A 14,996-nucleotide genomic window follows, 5' to 3' on the forward strand; every position below is an offset into this window, starting at 1 on the left:
TTGAAGGTAGGAACCTCCTAAGCGCTTCTCGCTGCTTGAGTTTTTGTATCACACGGGTACAATGAAGGCGGGTGACTTACGCACTCGCTCCTTTACATTACAGGGAGCTTTTGGCAGCCGTGTTTCTGATGAACCGCAGATTGCGGGAATTATGGAATTTTCGCTCACGATGTTCGGCTTTTGGTAAGCCAGGAGACTTATATTGTGGTTTGGAGACGTTTTTTTACAATACTGGCTTACCGATAGATGTATTAACGTAACTTTCAGAACCGGATACTTTTGATGAATCCTTGAGACGGTCCGCTAATGTTTTGGCTGGGCGGGTAAGCTGGCATTTTTTAATTTTTTAATTGTTTAATTTTTTAATCAGGTGAACACGAGTTGCACTGGTTTGTAATTTTTTCCACCATTGGGTGCTTGGTACATGGTAAATACATACGTGGTAGTAGGCTCTCTCTTATAAGTTGGTATCTCAACACAATCACAGTTCACCTCTTAAGAGTTTTCAGATAATTCCTCATCTTGTCTCGTTAGTCCCACCATATCCTCACTACTATGTCTTTCTTATTTCATTTCTTTATTATGAATTACACTTGATACAGTGCAGTAGTGACTTTCACAGGAAAATACTTATACTCCCAATATGGTGATTATTATCTTTTCAGTGTCTGAAACACAACTTTGAAGTGCTCTCAAATAGAACATTCATTGAATATCAAGGATTTATATCGATTGGAAAGGACCAACCCCTGAAGAAGGGTCCAGTAGTGACCCGAAATGCATTGGGATATGTTTTGATGTTTATTATGTATTCTTGTATTTTTTGAAAAGACACATACATATGTGATAGAACATAGTATGAAGTTGAAGTATATTGTATGAAATCGCTATCTCTAGATTTGTTTAAACTCTATGAACATGTCTTATTGTGCATAGTAAACAACGAATATTTTGCATCATAACCTTGCATGGTACATCATTTTCCTACTCTTCTCACACTTGAGACAATCTAGTATTATATCTCTGGTAAGGGTCGCTGCCGGGTTTTTCCAGATTGCCAGCCAAAATATGGCAGGACGAGCCTTTATGTAATCTTCAACATAAAACAGTTTCAATTTGCTGTGGGAAACATACTGCCATGCAGAGATCGGGGTTCCCTGGAGTGTTCGACAGAATCTATTTTCTTTGCCCTGAATACTATTGCTCTTTGAGTCACCCCAGACCTCTGCGCCATATGTTGCAGTTGGAATGCATTGTGATTTAAAAAATGTCGTAATAGCTAAGACTGCCTCTATCTTTTTGGGCTGTGAGAGAGCGCAGATTAAATTAATAGCTTTAGAAAACGTATTCCTACTGTGCACCACATGATCAGCCCAGGAACCATTAGCTGCAAATACCAGCCCCAGGTACGGAAAAGGGCAAGTGCCTTGTAAACTTTGGTTGTCAATAATAATGGAATTTAAAAGATACTTTTTCGGTCCTCAAGCTATTCTAAACGATTTTAAAATTGGTGCACAAATCTAGGCTAGCCATAATATCTACAAAACCCCGTACTAAAACGCATAGGACCGCATCATCGGCATACAATAGGACGGGGAGTGAGTTGCAATTGATTTTAGACACATTGTTGAAGAGCGCTATCAGTGATTTGTGTAGGTTGTTGATATATAGGATAAAAAGGAGGGGGGCCAGGACGCAACCCTGCCTGACCCCTCTACCAACTTCAAAAGCGTTTGAGACCTCCCCGCCCTTATTAATCCTCACCCAGGCTTTCAAGTCTTTATGCAAATAAGCTCCGAAGCAAACTAAAACCTCATCAAAGCCATATTTTAAAAGAATAGACAATAAATGTGACCTGTTAACAAAGTTGAAGGCTGAGGTTAGATCCATAAAAGCCAGATAAATAGGGGATTTTTGGGCTATAGCGTATTTACCTATAATCAGGTTAAGGTTTAGACACTGTTCAATTGTGCCTATTTTAATTCTAAACCCTAACTGACATGGCTGCACGATACGATCTTCCTCAGTCCATATCTTAATCTTATTATACAGGATCCTCCCTAAGATTTTCAAAGTCTATCTATCAGGGAGATCGGTCTATAACAGCTTGGATTGGATCGGTCTCCATTTTTAAAAATTGGTACTATAATGCTAGTTTACCATGTGTTTGGGATCGGGGCGTTAGTTAAATTATTAAAAACATTTAATAAAAGAGGCGCCCAGAACTCAAGTTTGTATTTGATAAGGTCGATAGGTAGGCCTTCAGGTCCCGGGGCTTTTTTGCCTAAGCTTTGTTAAATAGCATCCTCCACTTCCAATAAGGATCTCGGAATCCCTGTGGGGGCTTAATATTCGACGAACTCTTCGTTTAGCATTGGAGCTGAATAAATCATAGAAAAATGAGCTTCCCATGCCTCATTAGTTATATTGCAATTTATCGGGGTCAATGATTGTCCCATGGACCTCATGTCTTTAACTGCTGCCCAAAAGCCAATCCCATTCTTTAATGTAGCAGCGCATGCAAGGGCATCCTAGCACTCTTTTACAATTTCATCCTTCCTTAGAGTCGTGGGTGTCTTATACTTTAGCCTTAATGCTTTATTAAGAGCAGGATCTCTGGGATTAGTTGAAAGTGCCTTACGAAGCTTTCTGTTAGCTTAGGAGCAATCACTATTGAACCATCAAGGTCCATCTTGTGTTTCCACACAGGGTTTAGATAACATAGATTTAATACCCTCACAAAGTTTAGAAAAAGCACTGATTACCTCAAGGTTGTGATCGTGTAATGACAAACAAATGCCGATCAGATTCGGGTGGTCCCTTATCATCTTATAAAACAAATCGGTATTGTCAACTCCTCGCCAAACTAAACATAGGTTGTCAGCAGTGGGAGTAAAGTTCCAAGCACCACACTCTTTGACATATGTCAGCTTAGGGGCGATTCTCAATGTTATTTTAATAGGGTTGTGGTCGGTCGACATGGATGGTATAGACAACCTCAGCCTTTAGCAGACAATCTTCAAGGGTAGGGGAAATGAAAACATAGACAATGGTGGATGCACTGCCCCTGCCTCTGAATGTTGGCTCAGGAGGGTTATTATTATCAGTTATTTCAGTGATTTACATTATGTTAATTAAATTAATATTACGCAGATGATCCATTAATTCAACCCCCCTGTTACACTGAGGTGCCTTGGGGATAGAGTCTATAGCTGGGATGTTTACCCTGGGAATTTTAGCATTAAAATCTCCTCACAAGCAGATGCCGGCTAAATTGTCAAAGCCTTTTTGATGTTGTAATGTGGAGATCAAATCAAACAGGTTAATGAAATTCTTCGGTAGGGTTTGGAAATCGTTGTTATAAAAATTAAGTAGACCAATAGTTACACCCCTTTTATAGATTAGTCCCTGGAATTTGTCCCTTTTAGTATCTAGAGCCTTTGCGCTACCTCCATCAGAGACATTGACCCAGATTGAGAGCCTACCTGACAGTCGGCCTAACTTGGGGATTAGGGCAGCAATATTAAAACATTCAAACCCTTCAAGGTATAAATCGTGCATAGCCCAGGTCTCCTGAAACATAAGGATGTCCTGTTTTTTGGACAATTTGTAAACAGTCTGGTAAGGTTACTTTAGATGCCAAACCAGCAACATTCCAACTTGGTATGTTTAAATTTGTGTTGACAGCGGGCTTAATTAGGGTGTTATGCTCACGTAGCTCTGGTGGTTGAGTATTTAGTGTAGGGATGGTCTCGTTGGATACTGGTAGGGGTAAAAGTCAGTCCTGGCTATTCAAACCAGACAATGCTGAGAACCTACTATGTATGTTTAGGAAGGGAGCATCATTAGTTATAAACCTGGGGGTCGGTTCATAGAAGTAACCCAGTGGCAGGGACTAGATATAAGTTGGGTTGATGGTGTTGACCTCATGTACTTTCAGTAGTGATCTAGCCATTGATTTACTTCGAAAATTGATCACTACGCAGTCCTCCTCTATGTTCATTGATGACGCCCCCACCCACCCTATTCTTCGTACCATGATTATGTTGTTCATGTTTGACACCTTAAACCCTTTGTATCGGGGTAGCCAGCCTGCGCACATATTGCGCAATTGATCCCACGTTTCTTCTTGGTTTTTCGTAAGAGTGGGTACCCCTGCTAATACCAGAACATAGGGAAACGCTGCTAGTGATAGACTCAGGACCTCCCTACTGGGCTCGAGAGTTCTCATTCTTAAGGGGTCTTGGACTCACTTGCTCAAGCTGCCTGACCCCGGGTTTGCACTAACTGGGTTATTCTCACGTTCACAATGGGGAGTAGGGGGCATATGTGCAAGAATGCCAGCCATACTTCTAACACCACCAAAGTTAGAGGGATTTTCGGGGACAACAGTAGGTTTCAATAAAAAGCACTCCTAAACTTTGCTACATGTTCCACAAACACCAATGGGTGCGATTGATGTTGATGAGATAGGCTGTAAATTTGAATTAGAGTTGGAAACAGCATCAGTCAGCGGAGTCAGACCCCCCATAACTCAATCGTTTTTGTTGTAGACTAACTTTGTTCATAAGAGTGTCCAGGCACTGTAATCGCTTCCATAGGCAGGTAACATTTGTATCTATTAAGTCTTTGATACATTCAAAAACAGTGTCTACAACAGTACTGATAAAGGTATCTCCAGTTCCGCTACGATCATAGGTGGGAAGAACGAACTCGGTCTGGGTACTGATACGAGAACACAGTTCCATGTTTAATTCAGTCTCTGCATTAACAACATTCTGTGTGGGCAATGGGGAGTGTATCCAAGAGATCATCACAGTACGGGAAAAACTGGAATGAATAGGTTGTTTCCTTTTGGAACAAACCGGCTTTGCAAGTTTCCTTTTACGTTTGGCCCCTAAAGCTGTGGCAGACGTTGGCGAGCCCGTATTTAACAGTGGCTCAGTGGTGTTGTCTCCCTAACAGGTCTCAGTAGGGAGGTCCACATTATTATGACCATGTCCAGTGAGTAGTGAGGTGCTTGGTGTAGTTGTGGGCGCACTGCAAAATGTGGGGGGAAAAACAGGATCAGCAAGAGCCGCTTCTGTCATGGGACCGATCTGTTGAGTCTCAACTCCGAGAGATAGGCACCTCTCAGTTAGTTAAATTTCATTGGAAACTATGCTGACCACCATTTCTAGCATGCTATCAATACTGGTGGTGACAGGCAGCAGAGGGAATGTCTCTGTACGCTTCCCCATGATGGATACTAGGGAATACTTAATTGTTATTTTGCAGTTATAAGGGCACTCACCTCGAATATCTTAGCGATTGATGGAGGTAAGAGGGGTGGCCCAGCCTCTTCTTGGCACTGACGGGCGCAGATGGGCCTGCCCTTGGCCCGGGCTTGGCCCGAGCATGGCCCAGGCACGCCCGCACGCATCCCACCCTGTGGGAGCCCTCTGTTGCTATTAACGCGCCTCCAGGCACGGGATGCTGCCATCGGTGGTGGCGTCAGTGGGCCACAAAGGAGCCTGGAACTTGAAGTCCTAGTCCCACTCTTCCTCGCTGTGTGGTAACAGTGGAAGCAACAGTGGCGGTGAGATAACGGGCTTCCCACGCTGCAGGAGCCCTCTGGTGCTTTTGACGCTCCTCCAGGTCCAGGATGCTGCCGTCGGTGGCGGTGTCAGTGGGCTACAAAGGAGCCTGGGACTTGAAGTCCTGGTCTCGCTCCCCCTCGCTGCGTGGCAACAGTGGCGGCAGCAGTGGTGGTGGTGAGATAACGGGCTTCCCACGCTGCCTGAGCCCTCTGGTGCTTTTAAAGCGCCTCCAGGCGAGAGATACTTCAGTCAGTGGTGGTGTCAGTGGGCCACAAACGAGCCTAAGACTTCAAGTCCTTGTCCCACTCCCCCTCGCTGCGTGGCAACAGTGGCAGCAACAGTGGTAGTGAGATAACGGGCTTCTCGCGCTGCGGGAGCCCTCTTGTGCTTTTAACACACCTCCAGTCGCGGGATGCTACCGTCGGTGGTGGCATTTCATTAAGACTTACAATTTCAACATTGAAGTCGGTTTAAAGTTTGGGCAAAAATGCTAACAATTATCACTCCTGACATTCCGTTAATACACAGTATGACAAAGCAGCTATCATGCTTTTGTTTTGTAAAATGCCAATTTCCTGTACTTTCTAATAGTGTCTAATTATTCCTCAACCCTATGTTTCAATGTATTTCTACACATACCTAAAATATTAGAGCTAAATGTTACCATGACCGACCATGTGCCTGATTTTGTACTTTTTTGTTTTTGTAACCAGAGCCATTTGAAGATGCTCTGAAGAAGCAGTCCATGGGACCAGGATTGAATAAAGCTTCATCGGTTGACTGTTCCAGCCCTTTGCTATCTAGGGCAGCTTTCCTGGCCTCAAAGGAGCAGCTGCATGCAGAACCCTGGTATCAAGGAGAGATGAGCCGGAAAGAGGCGGAGAAGTTGCTATTGAAAGATGGCGATTTTCTAGTCAGGAAAAGCGCCACCAATCCTGGGTCTTATGTTCTGACAGGCATGCACAATGGCCAATCAAAGCACCTCCTCCTAGTGGATCCAGAAGGAACAGTAAGCATTCATTGCTCCCTGATCTTCAACAGTAAATATGTGTTTATAGTGTTTTTGAATGGCTCATCGATTTAGACATGGTTGGAGAGACTAAATTATAGGAAACTAACTGAGCATGGCAGTCATATTGGCATAGTTTGGTGTTGCTTGGCAGAATATGCAGAATGAGTTGGTTTTCCCAGTACATTCACGTTTCAATATAAAAACATCACAACAATCAGAGATGAAGGTGATTTGGCAGGTGGAATGTGATTTAGATAGTAGGTTTGTCCCTGGGATAACATGAGAACATGAGCTAACTTTTTACTGTAATTATCTTATTGATGTTAAAGTCACCAACATCTGAAACAGTTTTATAGATAGTACATACCTATAATTCTATAACTATGCTGTTGCTTGAGACTGGTTACAGCCAAATTGTCAAGGTTTAGCAGCCTGTAATAAAGTATTATTTAAGGGTAACGGTCAGCCACGGCCTTGCAGGTAACATCGGTGGGGTGGTGGGGCTGGGTAAGGGGGGATTTCGAGGGACGATGCAGAGGGAAAATTAAATAAATATCTAATTTTCCCTCTGCACCGTCCCTCGAAATCCCCCCTTACCCGGCCCCACCGCCGTTACCTGCACGGACCGCGGCTAGTAACGGTCATTAGGCATGTCACCTAACATGTTAGTGATCTAATAATATCTGAATACCTTCCCTGTTTCAGAGGAGCAGACTGTTATTGGCCATTGATTACTAGACATTTGATTTTCATCTATCATTTCTATACAATGCTTACTGCCTCATTGATTAAATAGCAAACACATTAGGGCAAAGGTTTTCCTGAAGGACTGTGGGCACAGACAGGAAAAAACAAGTGATTCTTCAAGGTGATACATTCAGGTGCACTGTAGAAGTCTTGGAAATGAGGGCACCACATCACCTCACGCGGTTAAGGCATCAAGCTTCTCTAATCTTATAATACTTTAACAGGTTCTGAATACTGTACTACAGAACAAATCAAAAATATTTTTTTATCAGCAAGTGGGTACACATACAGTGTGGCAGAACATACATGGAACAAATTATCACCTAATATGTGAATAGAGAATAAGGTAAATAATTATGGACTTTGAGACCCAAGTATTCATTGACGTTTTGATGTTTTTAAAGATTATAAAGCTAATGGATTATCATCAGGACTGGTCTGTGTAATCCACAATAATTTAATCTGTAGGTGTGGTGAAAAATGCTATAAATTGCCGGCCAGTTGTGCTGAAACAACACGTTTGAGTCTGATCCAGACATTATAAAAGGGTTCACATAAGCCCTGCAGGTATGTCAATGGTGAAACAATTTTAGACATAATGTAAGACTCCTAGTTAGAGCCATTCCTTATAACTACAGACATCGGCCCCAAACTTTTGTCTGTTTTGTGTTCAAAACTAAAACTTCTGTGAGAATTGTGTACTGCTGTCAGAATAGATTAAAGAATTTGGTTGAGTAAGAACTTGAGTGACCATGGGGGAGGAAGGGGTGAAAATACAAAGACAAGACCGTTGGTACTATCCAGCTTATGACAGCTGATGCAATGTGTCTGTTTTACAGTTTAACTTGCCCAGGTATACCTGGTAGACCTCCAGATGGACAGAGAGGGGTAGGTCACAAACGCAAATCCACATGGGACCACATTGAGCCGCAGTTAAGACACGGTTCTCTGCTTTGATCTAAGGTGCATTTAGCAAACACTAGCAGGATGTAAATCGAGATCTAGCATTGGTGTACGGTAGGGATATTCTATTTGTCGGTCCTGAAGAAATGCCATGGATCCCTCCTGGACTACTCAGCGTTGAAATATGTTGAACTTAGTAGACACACTGTAAGACTGTCACTGTTCATAATGTTCCATTGACAACACTCACACTCTTCTGTTTAGCCCTGCCAAGGGGACCACTAATTAAAATCTAACGGTACACCTTAGGTAGTTTTAAAACACATCTCACTATACATACTACCCTACCTTCACATTCCTCCACTCATCATAACTGCAAAAAGAGAAGATCTCTGCCAAAGAGCCCTCTTGCGTGGCCCGTGGGGCATTGCAGCGCTGGCCCCTCGAGGAGCAAAGCCCTATGATGAAGCACTATACCCATTCTAGTGTGAGTGGGCTCTATCTTCCGATAAGGAAGATCTTCCCAATTACAATACATTTCAAATGCGCTTTTTACTTTTCCATATAGGAACAGCCTCCCTCCTTTTGCATGCACGCTATCCAGTGAATGGCAGCAGGTGTAATGTCTCTTTTTCACACTGTAACTTGTCCAAGTATGTTTTTCAGTCCCTGAAAAAATTAAAACACAAATTAACTTGGAAGAAGTGAGATATTTCTGAGTGTCTGCATGTTATTCAAAATGAGACTGTAAGACATTTCTCATACCAAATGACACAAAGCTCATTACTACTCCCATGACACAGCATCAGGGAAACAGGCTGTATTTAAAAAAAAAACTGCTTTATTTAAAATCAGTCCCAGGCATGGAGATCTGCTGAGCCCAACAGGCCACCATACTTGGGAGAGCCAGCCAATTCTTAATGGGGTCGCAAATTGCAAGTGCCTCATGAATATTGATGATGCACACAATTTGCAGCCCCATTGAGGATCGCAAACAGTGTCTCTGACACAGTTGTACATGTAATTTTGTGAGTCACAAATTGTGACTCGCAATTGAGTGCAATTTGCGACTCCCAAAAGAATGTGGTCTTCCATCTGGCCCATAGAGTGACACTAACCCTAGGAATGCAAGTATACTTCGTACTCATGTAGGTTTCTCATGTCATCTTGACTGAACTGTAGTCAATTTTGTAAGATATCTTGACCTTTGGCTCCTAAACAATGAAACAGCAGAGAATATTTAGGTTCTGCGCTAAGATTAGTTCCACTAACCCTTGCATATTTTGTGAAAACGTTCTTTCACTTTTCCCACCTCAGTGCAGGTTCTCCTGGTGTAGACGAAAAAAGGTGGTGGTTTTAGGTTTTGCAGGGTGGCCTTCTTGGTAGTAGTTTATATTAACAAAATACAATTAACCTTATATGTTTGGCCTATCACTGATTTTGCATCTGATTAACAAGTCCAAGTTGGGAATATCTTTGATTGGCGTGTTCTTCTGCAGCTACAGGTGTGCCATTCACCAGTATATTTTTGTCTCTTAATGCAATTGCTATTGAAATATCAAGGCTTCCAATGTTGACAGCTAGGGACTAGTCAGCTGTTAATTTTCCAATCAAAAGTAATCAGTAAGAAGTAAGACTTTGTGATCTTTCAAATGACACATTATCATGAGTTGTTGGGTGACCCAACCTTCAACTGTTAATCCAGCCCACATCTCTTTCTAAAATGATAAACTACTTAGAAATGATTGCTTCTTGCTAAATTTGACGGACTACTGTATATTCTTTGAAAGTAAGAAGAAGTCAATTTAAGAGATTAAGTATTTCTTAATTTATTATGAACTTTGACCTATGCCATCTACCTTCAAATTTCAATTTGGCTCCATTAGTTCAAGTTAAAAATATTTGTTGAAGTAAATACTACCCCTACAGGATTTACTACAGTACACTGTGCAACATATAATGTTTTTCAGAGTAGTAGTAACTTTAAGTTGGATTGCATAGTTCATTCTGCTGAAATACCACAACATTATCCCGATTTACTCAGCCATATGAAGTATCTTTAATTTAGTTATGCTCACTATCTGTGCAAACAACAATTTCCATAAAAAGATGTCACAAATTGGAAGAGAAAAATGTATGCAAAAAAGGTAAAAATATAAAAATTGTTAATAAAATTACAATATTGACATTACATAGATAAAAGAAGCAGAATAATATCAAGATCTAGCAAAAAGATGCAAATGGAACTGGTGAAGTGATAAAAAAAAGCTGAGACGAATGTATTCCACAAAATTTTCGCGACGATGCACTGGTTACCGAGTTCAGGATTAAAACCTGTAATTAATTTTTGTGGGCGCAGACTGTGCCTTAAGAAGAATAATATAAGTCATAATTTATCAATACTGGTGCTAGGGTGAAACAACACCCTATTATATCGTAAACCCCTATAACCGAGTAGTCTCCAGCTCACCCATACTGCCCAGTTCACATCTACTCTAGCTTAGCTTCCGACATGGAGTCCATATGTCCACTGTATCAAATCTCCAAAATATAGGAAGACTTATAAAGAGAAGAATGTTGCCAGTAGTCAACCTCATGAAAGATACTCCCAGAAAAAAGTGAATGACCTAATAAGATGCATCCCCAAAAATATTTTTAACTGTTTACTTGATAAACCATTAAAACATGCCAAATGATCACTTCTATTTATGTTGCCTTTTATTTTCTTAAACACGTCTAATCTGTTTAAGGTAATCATTGTTCCACTAGTCTGTAAACCCTCTTTTTAGGTGTGGTTAATTTTTCTTTTTGCTTTCACACTTATGTCTCCTTTTTCTACGATAGTAATATTAAGTGAGAGCACGGTGAACGAATGTGTTTTCCTCTGTATGTAATCAATAATACAAAAATAAAATTATGAATAAATAAAAAATCCCGGGTGAATGCAATGGAAAAACGCAGGATTTTCCTCCTTGAGGAGCCAAGTTCTCTCAGATGTATACAATGTGAAGGCCATATTAAAATGAAATTGAAGATATATCAGGAACTACGTTGATATATTGTAAACCAAGTACAACACTGTATTTTCGTTTTTATTTACAGAGTGACTTAGATCACGGATACCCTTTGCCTTTAAGTTCAGTTGCATGCCACTAGATTAGGTTTTCTTGCTACTAAGTAATGTGATTATATTGCTTGCTGCTTTGCCATTGCACAGGGCACTCTTCAGATTTACGACACCCTTTCTTCTTTTCATGCTGTATGTCATCTTCTTGTGATCTGATGATGCTGAAGAGCCAAAAGTAATTTTCTGAAACTTTATTCGAGCACGATAAATGTAAATGCATGATGTTATGAACAACCTCCCGCGGACGTAACATGAAAGTGTGCCCTGGTGCATAGATTAGCTTTGCACCCTTTTTAAGATATTCCACTTAATTCGAGAAATCTGTGACATGGTGCATGAGCTGCAGATAGTACAGCTCTGAATCGAGAGGTAGTGACTGACTGACCCTGTTTCTGAGCTGTGCTGTCTGTAGCTCATGCACTAAGTCGGAGACCTTCTAAGTCAATTTAATGCATTGTTGACTGGTCAATGCCTCTCACTCATCAGTGAATCCGTTCAAGGCTTGACCACCAGACGTGTTTTGTCATTTGCTTAATGAGATCAAATCTGCTTTTCTAAGATCGCATACTTTTGGCTCAGCAAGTAACTTTTATTTTGTCATCCTTTTATTTCCAGGTTCGAACTAAAGATCGCATATTTGACAGTGTAGGCCACCTCATCAACCATCACCTGGAAAACAACCTGCCCATTGTCTCTGCAGGGAGCGAACTCTGTCTCAAACTAGCAGTGGAGAGGAAACAGTGACCAGCACAGCCAATGGATCCATTGAACTATGTCCACAAAATGCTGCAAAACTGACAACAAGATGTTGTTCAGGAAGCAATAAAACCCAACAGGTTGTCACGCTGCGTGGTGTGTAAGAGGCCTGGATGGTGCAAGGTCTGAAGTGAAGCCAAATGCCTTCAACCTCCGGTGGAGTTTGTTTGTAAAGAGAATCAGTTTACCTGAGGGTGTTATTGTACTTATAAACCGATCAAAGTCACATCTAAAAAAACTCACGTTTTCGAATGCAAAAAAAATAATCAGAATAATGTATTGAATAATGTTATGCTGGGATGAAAAAATAACCCTATTTTTAAACGCAATTTTCTGGAAAAGGGATTTAGTTTTAATGTGACAGTATAAATAGGACTGTTTATCACTGATCTGAAGAACGGGGGCATTGCCTAAAGGGGGCACTGCTGAGCAATAACTGAAAAGTTTCAGTGGCACTTGTTTTAGTCTTTTCTCTTTTGTATCAAGGAGGTGGAATAGCAAAACACATACTACATCTGCTGCAATCTAGAGAAGTATGATGTGGAAACAGGCAAAGGTTTTCTGAGAAAGGCTGCAGTTTGGATCAAAGAGTACTTTGCTTTATAATACGTGCATTTTTAAGCATGTTTATTATATTTTCTATCAGTCTGAGTTTCGCACAGTAATGGATGCACAATATTATGTTTAATTTCTGCTGGTGAACTGCTGTTATCTGTGACACTAGTCATAGTCAATGTATGTGAACTTTATTGATTTATGTGAATTGTTTAGTAGACTGAAAAATCCTGACAACCTGGGAGAACACTCGCTTTCTCAGTCCCCACCTGCGTGAGCTGTTTATCAATGCAAAAAAAAAAATGCAGGTAATTTTATTTAGCTATGAGCAACTGTGCCAATACATTCCCTGATTATCCCCATCCTTAAGAATTCTGGTTGACCAACGTGTCTAGCAGAAATAGTTTTCTTAAAACTTGAGCTTCAAGAAGTGATTCAGATTCTTTTATGTGAATATTGCAATTGTATATAGACACAGCTTACGTGTATAAATATATTTATATTTTTTAAGCTAAAGGCCTGGAAAAGGTGTAGATTTAACTTTCTGTGCTGTCAGTTTTTAATAAAATTAGAAGAAAGACTGAGTAGCAATCGATGTTGTGAGAGAATGTACACCTATGTTTTCTTTATGCAATATATTTCTGTTCACTTAGCCTTCTGCAACATGCCTGTAAAATGTGAAATATATTTTAAGATAATATTTAAATATGTCCTTTGACCTCCAAAGGCGCACAGATAATGAAATGATCAGCTGTGTGAGAGATGTTGAGGCTCACGCATGGCAATAGAACGATGTTCACAGGTGGTCTCTAGATTGATTTTTATATTTGGAGATAGAATACATTTTGTGTTTTGACGATGAAGATGTTATCCATTGATGTTTTGAGACCAAACAATTACAAATGTTGGAAAGTGGTTCACGGTCCATACAAGCAGTTTCTATCACCCTGGATTATTTTTTGGACTTTTTTTTCCATTGCACTTTTAAAAATAAAGTGGCAACTGGCGAAGCTATTGTTCTGCAAAGAGGCACCTTTTTATGCTATATATAATCTTGTTATTTATTTTGCACCACGTCTTATCCTTCCTAGTTGTTTGAAGCCTGCACCACCCAGGAACATCGCTCTGCAACAGCCTGGTTCCTTGGCGGGAATATGGTCCTCGCAGTTTTGACAACATTGCTATCATACTAAAAAACAAAACTCACTATTTGCATATATGCTGAGGGAAGCGATCAGAAATATGTATGCGACGAAAAGAATGTGAGAACTGATGCCTCAGTCTGGTGTCTCTGAGGTCTACTTTATGAGCACAAGCCTCAACTGAAGAAACCCGGAAGACGTTTGGTCACATGGTGCTGAGCTCAGAAGCCCGTCCGACAAGGCAAATGCTAACGTTTCCAGTCTGGAGATATTTTTCAAAGCACTATTACATGTATTTTCATTCAATAACATTTGATCTTTCTGTTGTCAAACTTTGATTCTTTTATGGCACTGGACGTTTGTAGCTTGACTTGGCAATGATGGCTTTGCGTGGTCTACATGTGTACATTTTGTATGCCTTTTGGTTGGCTTTTTCAAATCAGCATATTGTTACTTATATACAACTGCTTGGATGTTTTTTCCAGACGTGACAGTCGAGGTTATGTGAATCAAGTATTTTGTGTGATTAAGACCATATTTACCCTCGAGCACCAAAAATGCAAAATGTGCCATGCAGTGATCAATTATGGAAAATGTGTTTGTTTTGTGTTATTATTTTTTACAATTTTATTCATATAAATTAATCTTGGGCATTCACAGTCTTTGGTTTGTTATGATTATTTCTTTCTGAGAATATTTGTAACAATAATCCTGCACAAGTATCCATCCTCAGTTCAGCAGTTCTGTCCAAGAAGATTGATGCCTATTCTGTGCCTCAATGGAAGAAATTTAGGGTCTAATGCACAAAACAAGTTGTGATGGCAAAGTTTTTAAATCTCAGTTTTGAAGCCAAAATAGTGTTTTATCATGCATAAAATCTTTTATGATTTAGAAAAGTTTTCCAGTTTCTAAAAGTTGTTTTGCAACCCATTGTACAATGCAGATAAGAAGGGGCATGAAAAGGACATACCCTTCTAATTTCGGAGGTGCATCAGAATGCATCTATGCTTTGCCGCAATTGTAGTCACAAACCCTTTTCGGAATCATGTTGGGCAGGCTCATGGGGGGACGGCAGCGGTCCAAGGGTTCCCATCCTTCTCCCACCAATGTGTTTCCAAATGAGAAACATTTTTCTTTAAATCAGCACCTGTGTACTTAATGGATTTCGGTTGCTT

At 40.6% G+C, this 14,996-nt stretch overlaps 1 protein-coding gene across 1 annotated transcript in view; it reads left to right on the forward strand.

The window, feature by feature from the left end:
- SHC3 (SHC adaptor protein 3) overlaps window positions 1–14,478 on the forward strand; it is a 430,233-nt gene extending 415,755 nt beyond the window's left edge. Inside the window, exons 11-12 of the mRNA XM_078675642.1 lie at window positions 6,293–6,588; window positions 11,984–14,478. Coding sequence (XP_078531768.1) covers window positions 6,293–6,588; window positions 11,984–12,112 — 425 coding nt within the window. The 3' untranslated portion in view covers window positions 12,113–14,478. The remainder of the gene's footprint in view (window positions 1–6,292; window positions 6,589–11,983) is intronic.
- The last annotated feature ends 518 nt before the right edge of the window (window positions 14,479–14,996 follow it).

This window comes from Lissotriton helveticus, chromosome 2_1 (genome assembly GCF_964261635.1).
Source record: "Lissotriton helveticus chromosome 2_1, aLisHel1.1, whole genome shotgun sequence".
Lineage (NCBI taxonomy): Eukaryota > Metazoa > Chordata > Amphibia > Caudata > Salamandridae > Lissotriton > Lissotriton helveticus.